The 16,736-nt window shown below is 39.9% G+C and overlaps 2 protein-coding genes across 7 annotated transcripts in view; one reads left to right on the top strand and one right to left on the bottom strand.

Annotated features, from left to right (window-relative positions):
• Positions 1-530: 530 nt before the first annotated feature.
• LOC131475770 (cordon-bleu protein-like 1) lies at positions 531-10,251 on the bottom strand. Of its 3 annotated transcripts, none has more exons than XM_058654092.1 (10): positions 10,167-10,251; positions 8,563-8,709; positions 7,463-7,664; positions 6,950-7,223; positions 6,346-6,372; positions 6,174-6,259; positions 5,880-6,074; positions 5,398-5,497; positions 2,156-3,439; positions 531-1,345 (listed from the first exon to the last, which is right to left on the bottom strand). In XM_058654092.1, the coding sequence occupies exons 2-10, from the start codon at positions 8,652-8,654 to the stop codon at positions 1,338-1,340; spliced, it is 2,268 nt and encodes a 755-aa protein (XP_058510075.1). In that variant the 5' UTR covers positions 8,655-8,709; positions 10,167-10,251; the 3' UTR covers positions 531-1,337. The 3 variants fall into 3 exon arrangements, with proteins under 3 accessions (XP_058510075.1, XP_058510092.1, XP_058510083.1); XM_058654109.1 differs by lacking the exon at positions 10,167-10,251 and adding an exon at positions 9,599-9,682; XM_058654100.1 differs by lacking the exon at positions 10,167-10,251 and adding an exon at positions 9,376-9,588.
• A 4,580-nt stretch (positions 10,252-14,831) lies between these two features.
• Positions 14,832-16,736, top strand: part of scn1lab (sodium channel, voltage-gated, type I like, alpha b) — a 37,280-nt gene continuing 35,375 nt past the window's right edge. For 3 of the 4 annotated variants that reach the window (XM_058623424.1, XM_058623421.1, XM_058623422.1), the window contains exon 1: positions 14,832-15,148. The gene's annotated coding sequence lies outside the window, so the exon portion shown is untranslated. Of the gene's footprint in view, positions 15,149-15,804; positions 16,247-16,736 lie in introns of those variants that run through there. The other variant, XM_058623423.1, reaches the window with a different exon arrangement.

Genomic DNA, 16,736 nt, shown 5'->3' with positions numbered 1-16,736 from the left:
CGGCTGTGCCCTTGAGGGCCGGGTGCACCCTCTGGGGGGAGCGCCGCAGAAACACGACAGGGTCAACGGTCACCTCCCATCATCCACCAGCAACTCGTCCTCCTCTCTGGCTTGCTCACTCGCTCTCTGCCTCCCTATCTCTCTCAGGTGAAGCAAGGAATGTTAGAGACAGAGTGAGAGAGTCTTGAAGCGAGCCCACTCAGTCCAGGCCTGGCAAACAAGGAGCTTTAGCCACAGGCAGTTCTGGCTAGGTCTCTACTTCACATCGTTCCTTGCTGTTCCTCCAAGGCCATGGCTGGATCAATACATATAGTAGATTCTTTTGGCACCCAAGTATAGCTATGCAGTATTGCCCTGAGGTGTGGGTCCATTAAAGACATTACAGTGTGTGCATGTGAGCAAAGTGGACTGAGTTTATTCAGGAAGGTGTTGAAGTGCTTGGCATAAAACTGATGCTTCCAACAAGGATTTTGTTTTTATATATTTATACAAGTATATTATATTTTTAGGAAATGAAGGAAATTCTAATGTTGCCATTTTTTTTATTACATTATCTGTGAAACGTCCATCAAATGGTCAGAGATTCTTCATAGAGACGGCATTAAGGAAAAATAAATAAAAAAAAAAACACCTTTTTTAAATGTGTTAAATGCTGTGTCTAATAATTTAATGTATGGCTCAAAATGTGTGATATTATTTATTTTTAAACAATCTTAAGTTTGTCACTAAAGAAACATCGACCAGAATTTGGACTTCACAAATAAATCCTCATTTAAAAACAATGCTCTTCTGCCACCTGGTGACCAAAAACGCAAAACAGTCTCAAAATAGACTTGACTTAAACTGCAGTGCATTCTTCATGTTTGGAAGCATAAAAAATAAATACTACATCCTGAGTGGAAAAAATAAACGTCTGCACAAACACAGAATAAGCCAATAATGGCAATTACATCATTGCTTTTGTTTTCCACGCATGAAAAAAGCAGCTCTGCCGTCAGAGCTGTGTCCGCCTTGGCACATCTTGAATGAATGTTTAAAAGGAAATAAAGGAAAAAAAAGAAAACAGGACACACTCAATTCAACAATGCATGTCCTGTACATTTGGCCAACTCCACAACAGAAAAGGTTTATGTTCAACCTGTGAACAGAACGTCCAAAATAAAACAATTCCAAAGCTGTGTCTTGGGACAAAAATTAAAAGCATGGAAAAGTCTGTGTCCTTGTAAGAAAATGGGTGAAGTCTTTCTTACTTCTTAAATCTTTGGAAGGTCAGTTGCTGATTGTGGCGTATTTGGTCAGCTGGGAATCCTTCACTTTAAGGTGTGTGAAGAAGCCCGTCAGGCACCTGCAGCAGAGGAGAGTCAGAATACAAATATATTTGTCACATGGTTCCTCTACAGGCAAGATTTACAAGGACTATGACACCGTCATGGTCAGTCAGACACCGGACATTCATAAGCACTTCACTCTGTATTTAATCTACAACTGAAAATACTTCCATAATCGGTGTGATGCATACAAGTGACCTGTGCTGTGAAACAGCCATAACCGAAGATGACACGTAGATTATTTATGCAACTAAATCTTTATAAGATACATGTACATGGAGACTTTCCAATGGAAACCCTCAGTATAAATTGGCATTTTTATGCAGGAGAGTTTGCATTATTTGGGTTAATCCAAATAAGTAAAAAAAACATTTCACCTCACTATGGAAGCAGCAGCGGAGTCAACAACTCCTTTGTGCCTTGACACAAAAATGCTTCTCAAAAGACGTTGGTGTCACAACGGAGAAAATGGTGAACATATTTTTAGTGGGTAAAGCTTACAAGAATTTTTATAAAGGTCAACCTTTCTTTAAGTGGCTAAAATCTTTTTTTTTTTTTTTTTCTGTCATCCCCAGTCAGTCATGTTTGTGCTGAACTTGCATCTGCCCACTTCCAGCTGCTTCTCAGCACAGGAAGCAGCTGAGCACAGTCCCTTAAAAACACTGACTATTTCTGTACCTCATACAACTCCACTATGATCTCTTTTAACAGAATATTTCATTTTAGTGCAAGTACTTTTTCAATGTTCACATCCTCCTTGAAAGCTTTGACTGGTGTAACTTGTGTAGGATGTGTGAGCCCCACTATGATTAGGCCTTCACACTTACCAAACTGATATGTAGACCTCGGTGCTGAGGGAAGTGTACTGTGTGGATCAGCGGGGGCTGGTGGGACCACAGCTTTCCCATGACTCAGGAGGCGAGACCTTTGCACAGCTAATGCCACCGCCTGTGCAAATCTGGACGAAGCTGTGCTCCTCTTGTCCATGGGCTGTGGTGCCGCTGACGGCTGCTTACACAGGGCTGAGTTGGACTCATCTTGCTCACTGAGTGCATCGTTGTAGGTAGGACTTGAAGGGTGGGAAGAATGCAGCGGAGAAGTGGCGCTATCTTCTGTGACTTCATTAAAGAAGACGGGTGGAGGAGGGGGAGGGAACGCGTCCTCCTCCAATTCGTCTTCTTGCACCACTTCCTTCACTATTGTCTCATCAGTATGAGAGCCCCTCTGGTCCACTTCTGTGCCTTCAGACCATCTACCGGGGCTTTGGAGGCTCTCACACTGATCTTCTGAGTTGATGCGACCATAACAGGCGAGTTTCTCATCACTGCAGCCCGACTGTTCAGCTACCGTCTCATCTTCTTCAACTTTCTGTTCTTTACCGTTTCCTACAACCTCAGAAAGAGGGGTCACTGTACGATCCTGACTGTCTAAACCATGTGGAGGTGGTGGGGACTCTGACCTGTTAGAAGTCTGGATCTCCTGACCAGAGAGCTCCTCAGTAACTAGAGGTGTTTCAGTATCTGATCTATGAGAAGAACATAAATCTTCCTCAGGCCTTGTTTGATTATTCTCAACCTCAGGAGGAGCTTCACACCCAGGGTTATTTTCTACCATTACCTGACATTTTTCAGAAGCCCTCAGAGTATGTTCTGGTTCATCAAACTTCTGTTTGTTTAAGGGAACCACTTTGAAAGTGGTCATCCCCCTCCTCTGTAGAGGATCCTCCCACTCTGGCTCAGTAGGGAGCTTAGATGTAAGAACTGACTCCAGTTCAGAGAAGAAAAGCCCATTATCTGGACATCTCTGAGTCACGGACATGGAGGAGGAGGCGGTGTATAATTTTGGGAGGGTGGCAGCATTCCTGAAACGCTTGACCAGTGTTCCCTTGGAAACAGAGGACGTCAGGACTTTGGCAAGAGCACAACGGGCATCAGCGAAGTCTCTCCCGCGAAATGAAGGCAGGTGTGGGTCGAATGATGGACGTGAGAAGTATGACGATGAAAATGTTTGAGATGAATTTGGTGATGAAGATGAGGAGACTGAATGATTTATGGAGTCTGACTCATCACTTTCTCTCTGTTCCTCCAAAGTGTTCAGAGTGTCTACAGTCCCTAGAGAGACAGGAAAGACTTAGCAATGCAAATTAAGGGTCTGCAAAGTAAACACATAAAATGCATCTTTTATTTATTTATTTTACTCTTAAAAAAAAAATACTTTAGTCAAAAGTATAAAATATTTATGATTAGTAGAAGAAATACATAGAAAACAAACTCATTATAACAATATACATGATGTGTTATTATATAGTATAAACATGGTTATAATAAAAAGAACATTATCATTTTACAAGAGTGTCTGGAAAAACCAAAACTACTCATAAAAGAAAAATGAGAGGATTCATTTATCAAAGTGATATTGATGTGGCTTCTTGTTTGAATTTAAGGCCTGGCAATTATTCAACAAAATCACTTAAATGAAAAGAGTAACAGACTAAAAGGATTTGACACACAAAAGGAAATAAAAAGAATATTACAGAACTTCCATGAAAAGTAACAGGAAGAATAAGAGGACAAATGAGTGGCAATTGAACGAAGCACACAGTGACACATCCATGAAAGCCACTAAGATGGGAAGGAGGAACAAAAGGCCAATGCAGGAGGAGAACGGAGAGGAGGAATAGGATGATGGAAGGAGGAGAGGAAAAGGAGACAGCAGCAGCAGGAGGAGGAGGAGCAGGAGCTCTCAATCACCTCCATCAGGGAACACAGAGTCTGTAAGCAGGGAGGAGAGAAAGCTTAGCTTTAGGGCAGTGATCCTTGTGTTTCAGGCATCCCTTCACAGTTATGACCCTGTACCTCTTTTAAATAAAGTCTCACACTAAAGCCAACAGTGGCCAATCAGAGCAAAACTCTCACCGTCACAGTCTCACACGGAAGTTTGATTGAGAACTTTCACACACCCAGATTATACTCGTGTAGGAGGACGAGGAGTGAGTTTTAATGATCATCGACTCGTGGCTGGGAGTTGTTTATTCAGTCCGGACTTAACCACCTACTCAGCAGTATGTTTCGCTATCGCAGCTAAAATAAAAACGAGGGAGGGACCCAAGACACCAACACTGTTGAAGGCAATTTAGTCTGATAATTACAACGTGGTCTGAAAATACAAGTCCACTATTTTAGTTAAAAGCCAAGCCGGCCATTTGCAAAACCATGTATTCCTCACATAATTACAGTTACTCTAATAACAGAGTCACCATTGTCCATTCAAGTGTGCGAGAGCGGATCAGTATAAAGGAACCGTGCACAGAGAGAACCTGAATCCAGGCGATAAAAGAATGTAAGTCAAATTAATACAGGGAATGAAAGCTAGGACAATGGAGGATTTATCTTGGAACACGCTTAGGCCAATGTGCTCTATGGACAGGCTCTTTGGGTCAATTTAATTGCTCGGAATAGAGTTAAATGGTTTTCACTGATAAAAGCTGTGTTTTGAATTGGACTTAAAAAAAACCTTCAATTTGATGCTGTTCACTTTGACATTTTAATCTTGATTCAACTTCAATCTTGACCCCATGTAGAAGCTAGAGGGATTAAACTGATATAAGAATTGACCCATTTGTCTTCCACTGAAATACTGTAAGAGGTCACTAGGGCTCATTCTACTGGCATTTGATCTCTGCTGCTATTGTAAATATATTATATTATAAAGCTGCCTCACCACTAGATGGCAAAATAAACAGAGTTTATCAGCATGTGCAAAATAAAATACTCGATATTGGTCCTACATTGTGAGACATACCCCTGTACCATTGTGCTTTTACTAATATATTTCACTCCACAGTCAAATTGATCAAAGCAAATTTCCATTTTCCAGATAATGGTGACTTGGGGAAAATTATTCACTTTTTGAGTGTTGAGGGGGCCATTGGAGCCAATCCTAGCCGATACATATTTTAGTGATGATAATCATGACATGCAACTTTCATATCATAATCTCAATCCCAAACATTAAAATGTGATCTAATAACCCTTTTCTTTTCATCAATTCTCTTGCATAAAGATTTTACCTTTAATCTGCGTGTCCTCCAGCAGCTCCTGAGGTGAGTTTGCACATGGAGGGGGTGGTGCTCTCCTCTTAGTAGTTCTTAGGGTTGATTCTGCAGATCTCTACGGAGAAACAATGACATTCCTGGATTTTTTTTCCAATTCATCCCACCATCTCCAGTGACATCTCCGTTTTACAAATGTATATTTAAAAAAATCTTAGTTCCAACATGAAGATAATAGCTGCATTCAGACATGAAATGGCTCTGTGTTGTTGTTGTTTTTTAAATGTCTGCAAGAGTTGCTCCATATATTCTCTTACCAGCTCCCTTATATAATCTACGGTGAATGTTCAAGACACCAAGTGAGCTCATGTCTCACAGAGATAATGTCCCAACTGCACCTGTCATACCTGAATGTGACACTCTGCAAATGTTACCTTAAAATGTCTAAAATAATACGTCTAAACATTGTTTCATGTCTCTTCGCAGGGTTGACCTGTTACCTGTGGCCCTCTTAGATGATAGGTGCTGAGGTTGTTGGGGACACTCTGTGATGCACCCATGGGCGGCTGGGGGGCTCGCCTCTTCTTGGGCATATCTGCTGGCGGGGTTATAGGAGAGGCGACATCCTGGCCCTTCACACTGACAACCATTGGTTTGTCAAGTCCAGGAGAGACAGGGCCACTCACTGCTCCTTCCTACGAAGATAAGAGTTTACATGTATCCGCAGTGTTCAGTGCGAGAGAGTTGTAAGGAGATTAAAACTCAAGTTTATCCACTGTAAACAAAAGCCATACCAATTCAGGTTTTTTCTTCTTTCTTCTAAATAAGCTGAGGAATCCTGCATTCTCCTTCTGTTTGTTCTCCTTATTTGGCAGATCTCCTTCATGCACAAAACATGATCGATCAATGGCACACGGTACATGCAACAATACTGAGAATACTGGATGAATGTGTGTTTTGTGTTACCTGACTGTGCAGGTGGTGAGATGACCTCTGTTGGTGTGAAAATGACACGTATGTCAGTATGTATGCGACAGTTCATTGCAAACAACATTTTATGGGTAGTCTGCAGGAGGAGGAGGAAACTGCAATAGCCCTAATAGGTCAACACCTTGGCAACTTTAGCAAACAGACAAAAAACACACACAAATAATTTAGGAAAATACAGACACACTGCACATTCTTATGACCACTTTTAACAAAATACATAGCAAAAACACCATCAAAGGATTAGCATGCAGACTGCGGTTAAGTTAAGGTTAAGGGTTAGGTGCAGACTGGCTATGGTGACTGTTGGATTAAGGCTTTATATATCGTGTGTAAGTAAAGTTTTACACTTCTTTGTTTTCTCATTGCATGGGTTTTAGTTTTGTTTTTCCAGAGACAACTCCAGCTAGAAAACATAACTCAAACTTAAAATAACGGAGCATGACAATAACTGTGTTTTTTAAAAAAAAGCTGTTTTAATCTGACTTTAGAGGAACACAGTAAGAACTTGAGTATATTTAAACACTCCATGTTTTCTATTTGGGAGGATTCAAAATCTTTTGGTACAGAAGCTCTGACATACCTGCTTCAGTGGTTTTAGGTTCATGCTGACCGTGCACACACTTCTTACGAGCTGTATTTTTGGCAAACACTTCTCTCAGCCCGTGTTCATTCAAGGACTTGGTCAGATCCAGAGGCTCTTCAGACTGAGAGTTTCTTAATAACACAGTTGTGTCTACTTCAAACTCGCACTTGTCACACACCACTGGCAGCAGCATCTCAAGAGGCACTCTGGGATTGACTCGCACCACGGCCTTGTGAGACTTCTTGTAGTTGATCAACAGGCGAACTGTTGCCTGCAGAAAAAAAATGTTCCATTTATTTCATGCAACTGTGGAATGAGACTTCACTTTTAATACACCAGAAAAAAAAAAATATTGATTCCCAATAGTTATGGCTCACATAAGCTGTTGAACTGGCCTACGGACAAAACAAAGTCCAGAAGTAAGCAAGTGATGGATTAATCATTGAGACATTAGGTCCTTGTTTCATTTCATTGTTTAATTTCTTGCAGCACTGTCTGCTCAGTTTTCACCTCCGGCATGTACGGCCTCCTGATCTTTTCCTCCACTCCTTTGGGCTTTAGCACAATCTTCTCTGCCTCAAGAGAGCCAATAGGAGAGTTGGGTTTGAAGCCAATGTTGTTCTTGTTGGGCGAGAGAACCTCGACAGTGTAGTCCGATGGATTCAGATGGTAACTCGCACAAAGGGTCACCAGTAAGTCCATCACTGGTTTACTAGAAAGAGAAAAAAGAAATAAGAGAAGAAGTAACAGCAAATTATTTAAATCCTGATATCTTGTAACTTTATTAAAACAGAATATGGATCGCTATTTGCCTTAGATCAGTGGTTCTTAAAATGGTATAAATAGGACAGGAGGCAGATTCATTCCCAATAATATAATTTGCTCTCTAATCATCCTCTTCCTCACTTATACTTCAGAAATTGGTATAACAGAATTAGATTAAGATGGAGCAAGAGAAAATGAGACTCTAATTATTATTTAATTAAAAATTATTTGGTTATTCTGAGGATTTTCTACACATATTCCTCAGCTCCACTCCGATCACATACCCTGGTATACACAGTAGAGCAGTATTTATAAATTTCCTCCAAGTACCACAAGGGGAAGCTCACGTACTACTGGTGGTACATATACCACAATTTGAGAACCATAGCCTTAAACAATGCATGGGTTTTTTTATGCGAAATCTAAAACTTTTCATAAAGCATGTGTTCGAGTACATTCTTTTAAATACATCAGCTATGTCCAATGTCAAAATGTATGTATAATAGCACTGCTAAAAAAAAACAGTCAACCAAAGTGTTAAAGATTAAAATACAAAAAAAATGAATTACAATTTTACAGAACAAAGACAAAATAAAAAAGGCATACAAAGATAAACATTTAGAAAATCAAAACATTGCACATTAGCAGATGAAATCAAGGGCTTCAAAGTCAAGTCCCCAAATAAGCAAAGCCTGAGGTTAATGTGATATTTTTTTCCAGAAATTGCCAGAAAGGGAATAAAAACTATTCATTTTCATTAACTTTATTTGTATTTCATCATGAGTGGGTCTCCTCTATGGAGGCCGACCATCTTATATCTTACACTCTGTAACTTTCTGTCTTACCTTCCATGCACAGTGGCATTCTTCTCGATTCCTCCCGGCAGAACCACAGACAAGGAGTGGTCTCGCTCTAGTGGGTTCTCCTGTTCATCCATCTCAAGGGAAGTCAGTGGTCGCCCAAGATCTGATGCTGACCAGTGTCACAAAAACCTACAAAGGGATAAAGATCACATACTGTATAGTCAGAGATGTCCAAAGCTGGGGAAATGTTGCTGTGTCCCCAACATCAGACAGATGTGAGCTTTATAAGATATAATTGCAAACACTGCAATGACACATTCATTTATATCATTCACCATTAAGCTGCAGCTTCAGGTTATTCTCATTAATAGTCAATGCTGAAGAATTTGATACAAAATGTCAGAAAATGGTGTTAAAGAAGATAAGATTTACTGATCCTGATCGTGCACGGGGGGGAGTTCACTTGTTATAGCAGCAACAACTAACAGTAGGTAAACAATGATAAGAGCAAAGAGAAATTGACAATAATTGCCATAACACAGTTGCACAGATTTATTTAAATACAGGCGACCAATTAAATGACTTACTTAACTTGAAGTTTTGCCCTTTTTTTTAAATGATCAGCATTCAAACTTCTACACTGTGTTGCTGTTACAAATTCAGATTCAAAAAAAGTGTGGTTGAGGGAAAATCACATTTCCTAAATCTGACATGAAATCGGATTTTTTTTTTTATCACAAATGACTTTAATAAATTATCATACGTTAATATTACATATCACATATTCACATTGTTATATGTGCTTTACTTAGATGGCTTAAATAAAAGACAATAAAAGGTAAATAAAGGTATTACCTGAAAAGCTAGTTCCGCAAACGAGTAACACGTGACCATCCTAATTAACAACAGCCCCAGCTGTAAACAATAAAGTGCCCAGATTATAAGCGCCACAAATATCTACCCTTTTCCACAGGAAACTACGACGCCAATTCCCTACAATGACAATAACACTGTCAAAACCGAAGGGAACTTATCTTATCTCATCACTTATCTCTTTAACTGCTCTCTCTGTCCTCACCTAAAACTTTTTGTTGTTCTTTTCCATCGCTCAGGAGCAGCTGCCGGACTCGGGAGCGTGCCAACTACACAGCTGTGCGTACGTGCGTGCGTGCGCGTTCATGTGCGTATGCAAGTGCACGTGTGCCCAAGAGATTAGTTCACAAGTTATAGTTCGAATATGTTTTCAATCATGTATTCTATATTTCTAAATATGTATGTATTGTCTGTCTTATGCATTATAGCATCTTTGTATTTATTAAATGTATTTATACAATTCAAATGTATCCTTATTGGTGTATTCCAATTTTTTTCTATGTTATAATGTTATATTGAGGCCACACAAGTCAAACAAATGCTGCATGTCTGATCCATGCAGGACGGGATCCATTCAGTTCCTGTTTATCTTCAGCCATGTTGTTAGTAATGCTGAGTTCCAAATAAGCTTACACTCTTCCTCGAGTCACAGGGATTAATGCTTTAAAAGGCTGCAGCTCTCCGTGCTACCAGATACGTAAACACGTTAGGGATTGTATGAGTATGGCTTATAGTATCCACCTGTTTACTGTTATATAGTGAGCGACACTTACCTGTATCCATAAGTCCTTCCCATTCTCCTTTAACTCTCTCTTCTCCTCTGTTAGTATTGTTGGTGCTGAAAGGACAGAGTTTTTCTCTCTCTCTCTCTCTCTCTCTTCAAATCCCCTGTTCAACAGAGTGACCACACCTACAGGCCCAGCCCAGTCATGTGACATCACTTTGCATGTCTGTGTTTGCCTGCTGTGAATGTACAGTATGCTTTGTGGGTGGTGGTGGAGAGGAGGAGTGGCATGAACATTGTTGTAACCTGATGAAGCTGCTTTTTTACGGTTTACATTTGTGAAAAGGCCTTTCATCCACATAAGCCATGAGGATCTGACTCAATTACTACAGCTCAACTACACTGTACAGTCTGCAGGCGTTCCAAACAGTGCTGTGTTGTTTTTTTTACTTTATCCCCTTTAGAAGATCCATCAGTAGATCATTTCTTGTTAAAAGGGTGCTTCAGATCTGTCAAATCTCTCCTGACAGAATTCAGAATGGTCAGAAGTGACCTTTCAGTTTTTTGCATGAGGCTGTTTGTGCGCCAACAGAAAGTCACACTCCCTTCCTCACACTGTCTTCTCTGTGTCACTATTTGTCTTCCCGTCGTCTTGTGTAACAAGTTCATGTCAGTGCTCGCAGTGCTCTCTCCCTCTAACTGAGGCAACTTGAGGGACGAGTGTGGACTAAAAACTAACATTAATTCAAATAGCTAAATGTCTCCTTCTTTGAAATGCATTGTTTAGGTTGCTTTGCAGCTTGGGAAGTTTCTTGCACATGTGTCCTTGGATATCAAAATGTTAGATGTACTTATTTGCTGTAATTATTAAAGAAATAGTATCCTTTAAGTACAGAGGGGTGTTACACATGCAGTACCTGTGTTTCCATGTTAATGTGCTGGCATTAAGGTTTACAGCTCTGTAGATGTGTAAGATTACTTTTATGTAACATGCAAACTACCACTCCCTTCTATTTTTACATTACAGGATTTATAGGATTTATTTACAGGACTTGGATTCGGAGAAGGACTTCCTGGCTTTTACGTGTCAAGATAATCTGCCATGAACTCCCTCACTGTCTAAGTGATGTTTTTAATGAGTCACAGGAAGCTAAAATAATGTCAACCAGCAGAGATTGACTGCTGCAGTATCACACAAAGCTCTCGATTCGTCCACATAATATACAGTAGGTGAGCCGTAACAGGCAGATAAGTGGGAGTTTTAATCAAATGAAGGGAAGGGAACACATGTCCACACACCAGCTGTAATCTTGTAATCTCATTGTGAAGTCTGTCAGTGGAGGCTGAGTGGGCCTCTGCAGTAGCTGGTTACAGTGAACACAGCACTGTGGGGCTGTCAAGGTTAATGAACTTCTTTAGATGACGGGAACCCTGTTAGTCACACCATCCATTCTTTTACACTGCATCATCATCCATTTTTTTTATGTAATAATAATCATAATAATAATAATAAGGAAAACAAACAAATAAATACAACAGTTTCATAAATACAGTGATCATCTGTAATATTGTTCCATAGAAAACACCTTATTCACCTTTCGTTTACATAATGTTGTGATAATGTCTGTTTTTGTGTGTGATTTTTTCACCAATTTTAATTCTCTGGGTTAATTTTCTGTTATTCTATTCACAACATGGATGACTTTGGGTCCAATTTTAATTAAGTTATTTAAGTTAGCTTCACCCATCCTCCCAGTAATCTTTTTGTTCATGACATAACCGTAATATATATAAAGGTTCTCCTCAGTACCCACATCCTCCCCAACATAAACATGTATATTGTACACTGCACTGAACTCCACTGTCGGATAAACAGGTAGAAGGTGTGGTGGGTTGCGTGAATCTGATTAGTTTTATTTTTCCTGTCAAAGGAAATCAAAAATGGCAACAGTGTGATTTCATTTCCCAGTGTTATCCTGTCCTCAACATTCATGTGTAGATTCTATTCTTAATAGATTACGTAAACTCGGGAAGTTTTTATCCAGCATTGTCCTGACTGTGTGCTGCTTAAAGTGTGTTTGGCTTTTATTTTTAATCTGAACAATTACGGAAAGTTTTTATGCACATGCGAATTCTGTTTGTTTTTCCAAATATATCATAACCGGCATTCCACAGGAGCTAATATGGGTCTTCCTTTGCAACAAGATATACAGGCTAATTCTGGTATAGTCTGAACAAGGCTCCCAAATTCATCACTGTGCTGCTAATGAAACATGAAGCAGAGTCACAGAGAGCTGCCAAGGACAACTGTGAACTCACCCACACTGGTGGGATAATGTGCTGTATATAACTAAGGAAACACCATTTACTGTTTATGGAAACACATTTTTTTTTATGTGTATTTCCTCAGATGTTATATAATCACTGTTAATTTGCAGTCAGCATTGTTTAATTCTATAATGCATACTTGTATCAAATCTCTGCATTTATGACGGCTGTTAAACAAACAGGTTAGCTGCAGTTTTCCCAAAGTGAAAGGCACTAAAATTGTATTGACCTACAAACACACTATATACAATATACATATTGTATATATATATATAATATACATATTTTTCTCCTTACAAGAAAGACAGCTAATGCTTTGATCAGATACTCTCTATGGTCTGGATTGGTCAGCTTGATGATAAAAGATGATTTAAAGGGATTGTTAGAATGATCCTTTAAATGGCTGGATGATGCAGTGACAAATTTACAGTGATGATGGAAAGATTAATCAAAAATGTACCCCTTACCCTAACCTTAACCATAACAACTAAATGTCTAACCCCAACCCTCCCCCCAGCAGTGTTTTCCAATCCTTGTCCTCTGGGACCCCTGCATGTTTTAGATGTTGCCCTGCTACAAAACCCCTGATTCAAATGAATAGGTCGTTATCAGGCTTTTGCAGCGTTCGATGAAACTGCCTCCACCAATGACTTGTCTGCCTCTGCTAACTGTGAACCATTTTCCTTTTTTGCCCACCCCTTCAAATCAGATAAATATGCAAATTATAAAATATATCATGCCTTTGAAAATATTAGTAGCTGAACAAGAAGGGTACCAACTTTTTGAGGTTAAAACAACAATAAAACACAGAAATAGAAAATTAAGATGAAGTATTATGTGTTGTTGTGTAATTTATGGTTTGAGTGTAACTTCGCCATGTGTCCAGCAGGTGGCATCATTTCACAAAAAACAAAGCAGAGGGCCTCCTTAAAGCTCATGTCTGTAAATACGTGCACATGAGCACGCAATGTGAACCTGCTCCTACCTCTATTTCAACATGACAAAAAATTTAAATTTGTAGATTTAAATTTCACCTGTCAGGCGAAATATAAAAGTTTGCACCTTTTTGACGCAGTATATTGTTGTAATATGCTGTGTTAAAGTTTGCACCTTTGACAAAAATAGTCTTCATTATTATTTTAAGTGCAGTAAGGTCATTTCACTTTTGTTTTTCTTTAAATGACAAAATGATTTCATATAATATGAATTGTATCCCCTTAATTAAATAGTTCACACTTGTTGCCTAGAGGAAACCACTGAACCACTGTGTTATTGACAGTGACTTGCACAGATTTTGAAAGGCAGGGGCAAAAATTAAAAGGGTACCCACTGCCAGGCCCCAGTAGTTCGCTTAAGGCAGGCATGTCCAAAGTGGGACCTGGGGCCAAAGGCAGTCCTGCCCTGGGGATTTGATTTCATATGGACCTCCACACATTATTGTTTCAAGTTTTGTAACAATGTTTGTCACCTTTGGAAGTGTTGTGTCTTTGAAGATATGCAAGAAAGCCTTCATGTTAGGGATGCACAATATTGGACTATTTGCAGATATCCAATATGCCGATCTATCGGGAGTGCTTGGGATGAAAACCAATAGCAATATATATGTACAGTATAGCCTTTTGCCCAACTGCAGGGGTCATCTAGTTTCTTCTGTAGTAAAAACTAACATAATATTTTTTCCCACTCATGTCACAGTTGATATGGATATAGAATATCTTTATTGTGGAAAATAAAATAAGCATATAAAAAAGAATAGCTGTAGGGGCAAAAAAAGCGGCAGCTTTTTCACCATACTATTTCTTCGGCAGGTATACATTTTAAATCATATCATCCCTACTTGATATGTTATTGATTATTGATATCCCAATGAGCCCTGTGATAGACTGGTGAACTGTCCAGGGTGTACCTCGCCTATCGCCCTATGTCAGCTGAATTTGGCACATACTTCCCCCTCGACCCACAGGTGGAGGATTAAGTGGTGGAAGATGGATGGATGGATGGATGGATGGATGGACAGACATTCAAAACTCAGGCTTGTGACTTGTGACACTGATTATTGATGTACTAGAATTATTATGGATTTTATAAATAAAAACCAAACAAGTGCAGTATTTAAATATTGGATGATATTTTCTACCATGTGACATGTATCTGCCAAACTGGTAATATTAAGTATATGTATATATGAAATATTTAATCAAGGCAAATTAAATATATGTGTGTGTAAATTCCCCAGTTGAGGGACTAATGCAGAATGATCTAACATGGTTGTGTTTTCTTTAACAACAGGTTGCTGTCTCCCTTTAACCCCTGTGACTTTGGCATTATCTGGCAGCATCAGCATCAGCAGCAGCATCAGCAGCAGCAACATCAGTGTACATCCAGGCCATGTTGTCACAGAGTCACAGACAGTCACCGCTTTAAGAACATTATTCATTTTTTTCCCCAGCCTGTGATGCCTAACGAACCGGAAGCGCGGATTGATTTCTCCACCGCAAGCAACAGCGACTGATAGAGAGGAGAGAGGGAAAGAAGAAGAAGAAGAAAAGCAATAAATGAAAACAAAAGCAGCGCTTATAGAAAAATTATCCCCCGACGAGGCAAAAATAGGCAGCTGACGTGATTTGCGATCAAATCAAGGATTATTCTCCACGAAATGGGATCTACCTTCAAGGTCCCCACCTGCTGGGCACCGTAATGGTGGTGAGTATCCAGATCTGTGGAGAAGCTTCTCTCAGCCTTTTTAACATGACTTTCTGAATATATTAATATGTAGGTGTTGGCTGAGGCAAATAACTATGGCGCTTTGGAGATAATTGACGCAATTATCCCGCAATTGATTTTTGGTACCATAGCTATTATTATACATATATTTAATTTGATATTCCTCCGCGACAAAGGTGTAACATCCCAATATTCACTGTTCGACATTTTGTTTCAAACAAGTATACGGTGTAAAGTAACACATTGGTACTGTTGTACTTCATTTGTACACTATGTCTGAGTATGTGCTTATTTTTTCCTTTAAAAAACACACAAATGAACACCCGTGTCGTCGTGACAAATTCAAAAAAACACGTTTAAAATGTTAGCATCTCTTCTCCGTAACCGGAGAGGGGGGGTTAGCTACGGGATACAATTTCGGTTTGAAACGCAAATTATTCCTTATTTAAAGTGTGCGGTGCTTAAAAGAATGACTCGACACAAATGCACTTCATGAATAAATCACCGGCTGAAGTGACAAGAGGGAAAAACAAAGGTCTACTTCTATTTTTGGTGAAGCAGTTGCTGCCTGTGTAGGTGACTGATTAGAAGCATCTGGTGAGGGGAACGCCCAGACTCAATGAGCCCCTGTCACAGCTTTAACCACATGAATACACCTTTCTGATTTTCATATTTTAAAGGTTCAGTATTTTCATTTTATGGAAGAAGTCGGCGGGAAAAACAGCTGGTTGTATTCGCTCGCAGCTATTTGAGCCACAGTCCAGGGAAGGGTGGCTCCCCGCCCGGACACCAGGTGATTGGGCCCCGCTGATATGTGGATGTGGATGAGTGTCTCCTGCTGGAGGTTATTCGGTCGTGTATGTGTGCGTACGTGCCGTCGCCACTCTGCTTAGTGCTTGCTCCCGAGGGTCGTGCTGCTTCTGGCGTGTCTGGAGGAGGATGTTTGCAGGGAACAAGGTCTCGTCTGTGGTAAATGTAACGCAAAGTGTCTGTTTCTGGATATGACGCGGAAACATCATCATCATGGCGACAGCAGCTCCGGCCACATCGGCTCTGTTTGAAACCGCGACAATCCAGGTATCGTCTTCGGTCCCGGTTGTTTCACCTTTTATAATTAAATGTCAGTCTTTTATCTGCAAAATAATCAGACTACTGTCTGTTATAGCTCCTTATTTTCAGGCAGATGGTGAACAAGTGCTTCAACTTCGCAGTCAACTCGCTACAGAGGTCATTTGTGTTGTAATTGCAGCTAAACAACTGCTAAAACATTTATCATATTTTTTCCTGTTACATTGTTCTCCATTTGTTGCCGAGCTCAGTTTTAAGCACCATGGACAGCAACATGGGACTGTCCTCACCATGATAGCTGACGTGCATAGGAAATCTGACCAGCTGAGGTTTAACTGAGCAAAAAAAGCTCATCAGAGAGAAGACACACCGTTTTGTCCTCGAGGTTTTGTTTGTTTTCCTGAAGCAGCTGCTCTGAAACATCTGTCTATGGAAGCAGTGAGATAGTGTTTCACTTCAGGGAACTTCAAGGAGCCATTACTGTTGTGGAGATGAGAAC

The sequence above is a fragment of the Solea solea genome, chromosome 2 (assembly GCF_958295425.1).
Source record: "Solea solea chromosome 2, fSolSol10.1, whole genome shotgun sequence".
Lineage (NCBI taxonomy): Eukaryota > Metazoa > Chordata > Actinopteri > Pleuronectiformes > Soleidae > Solea > Solea solea.
The sequence above is the reverse complement of the archived record's forward strand: the minus strand, read 5'-3'. Positions and strand labels throughout refer to the sequence as shown.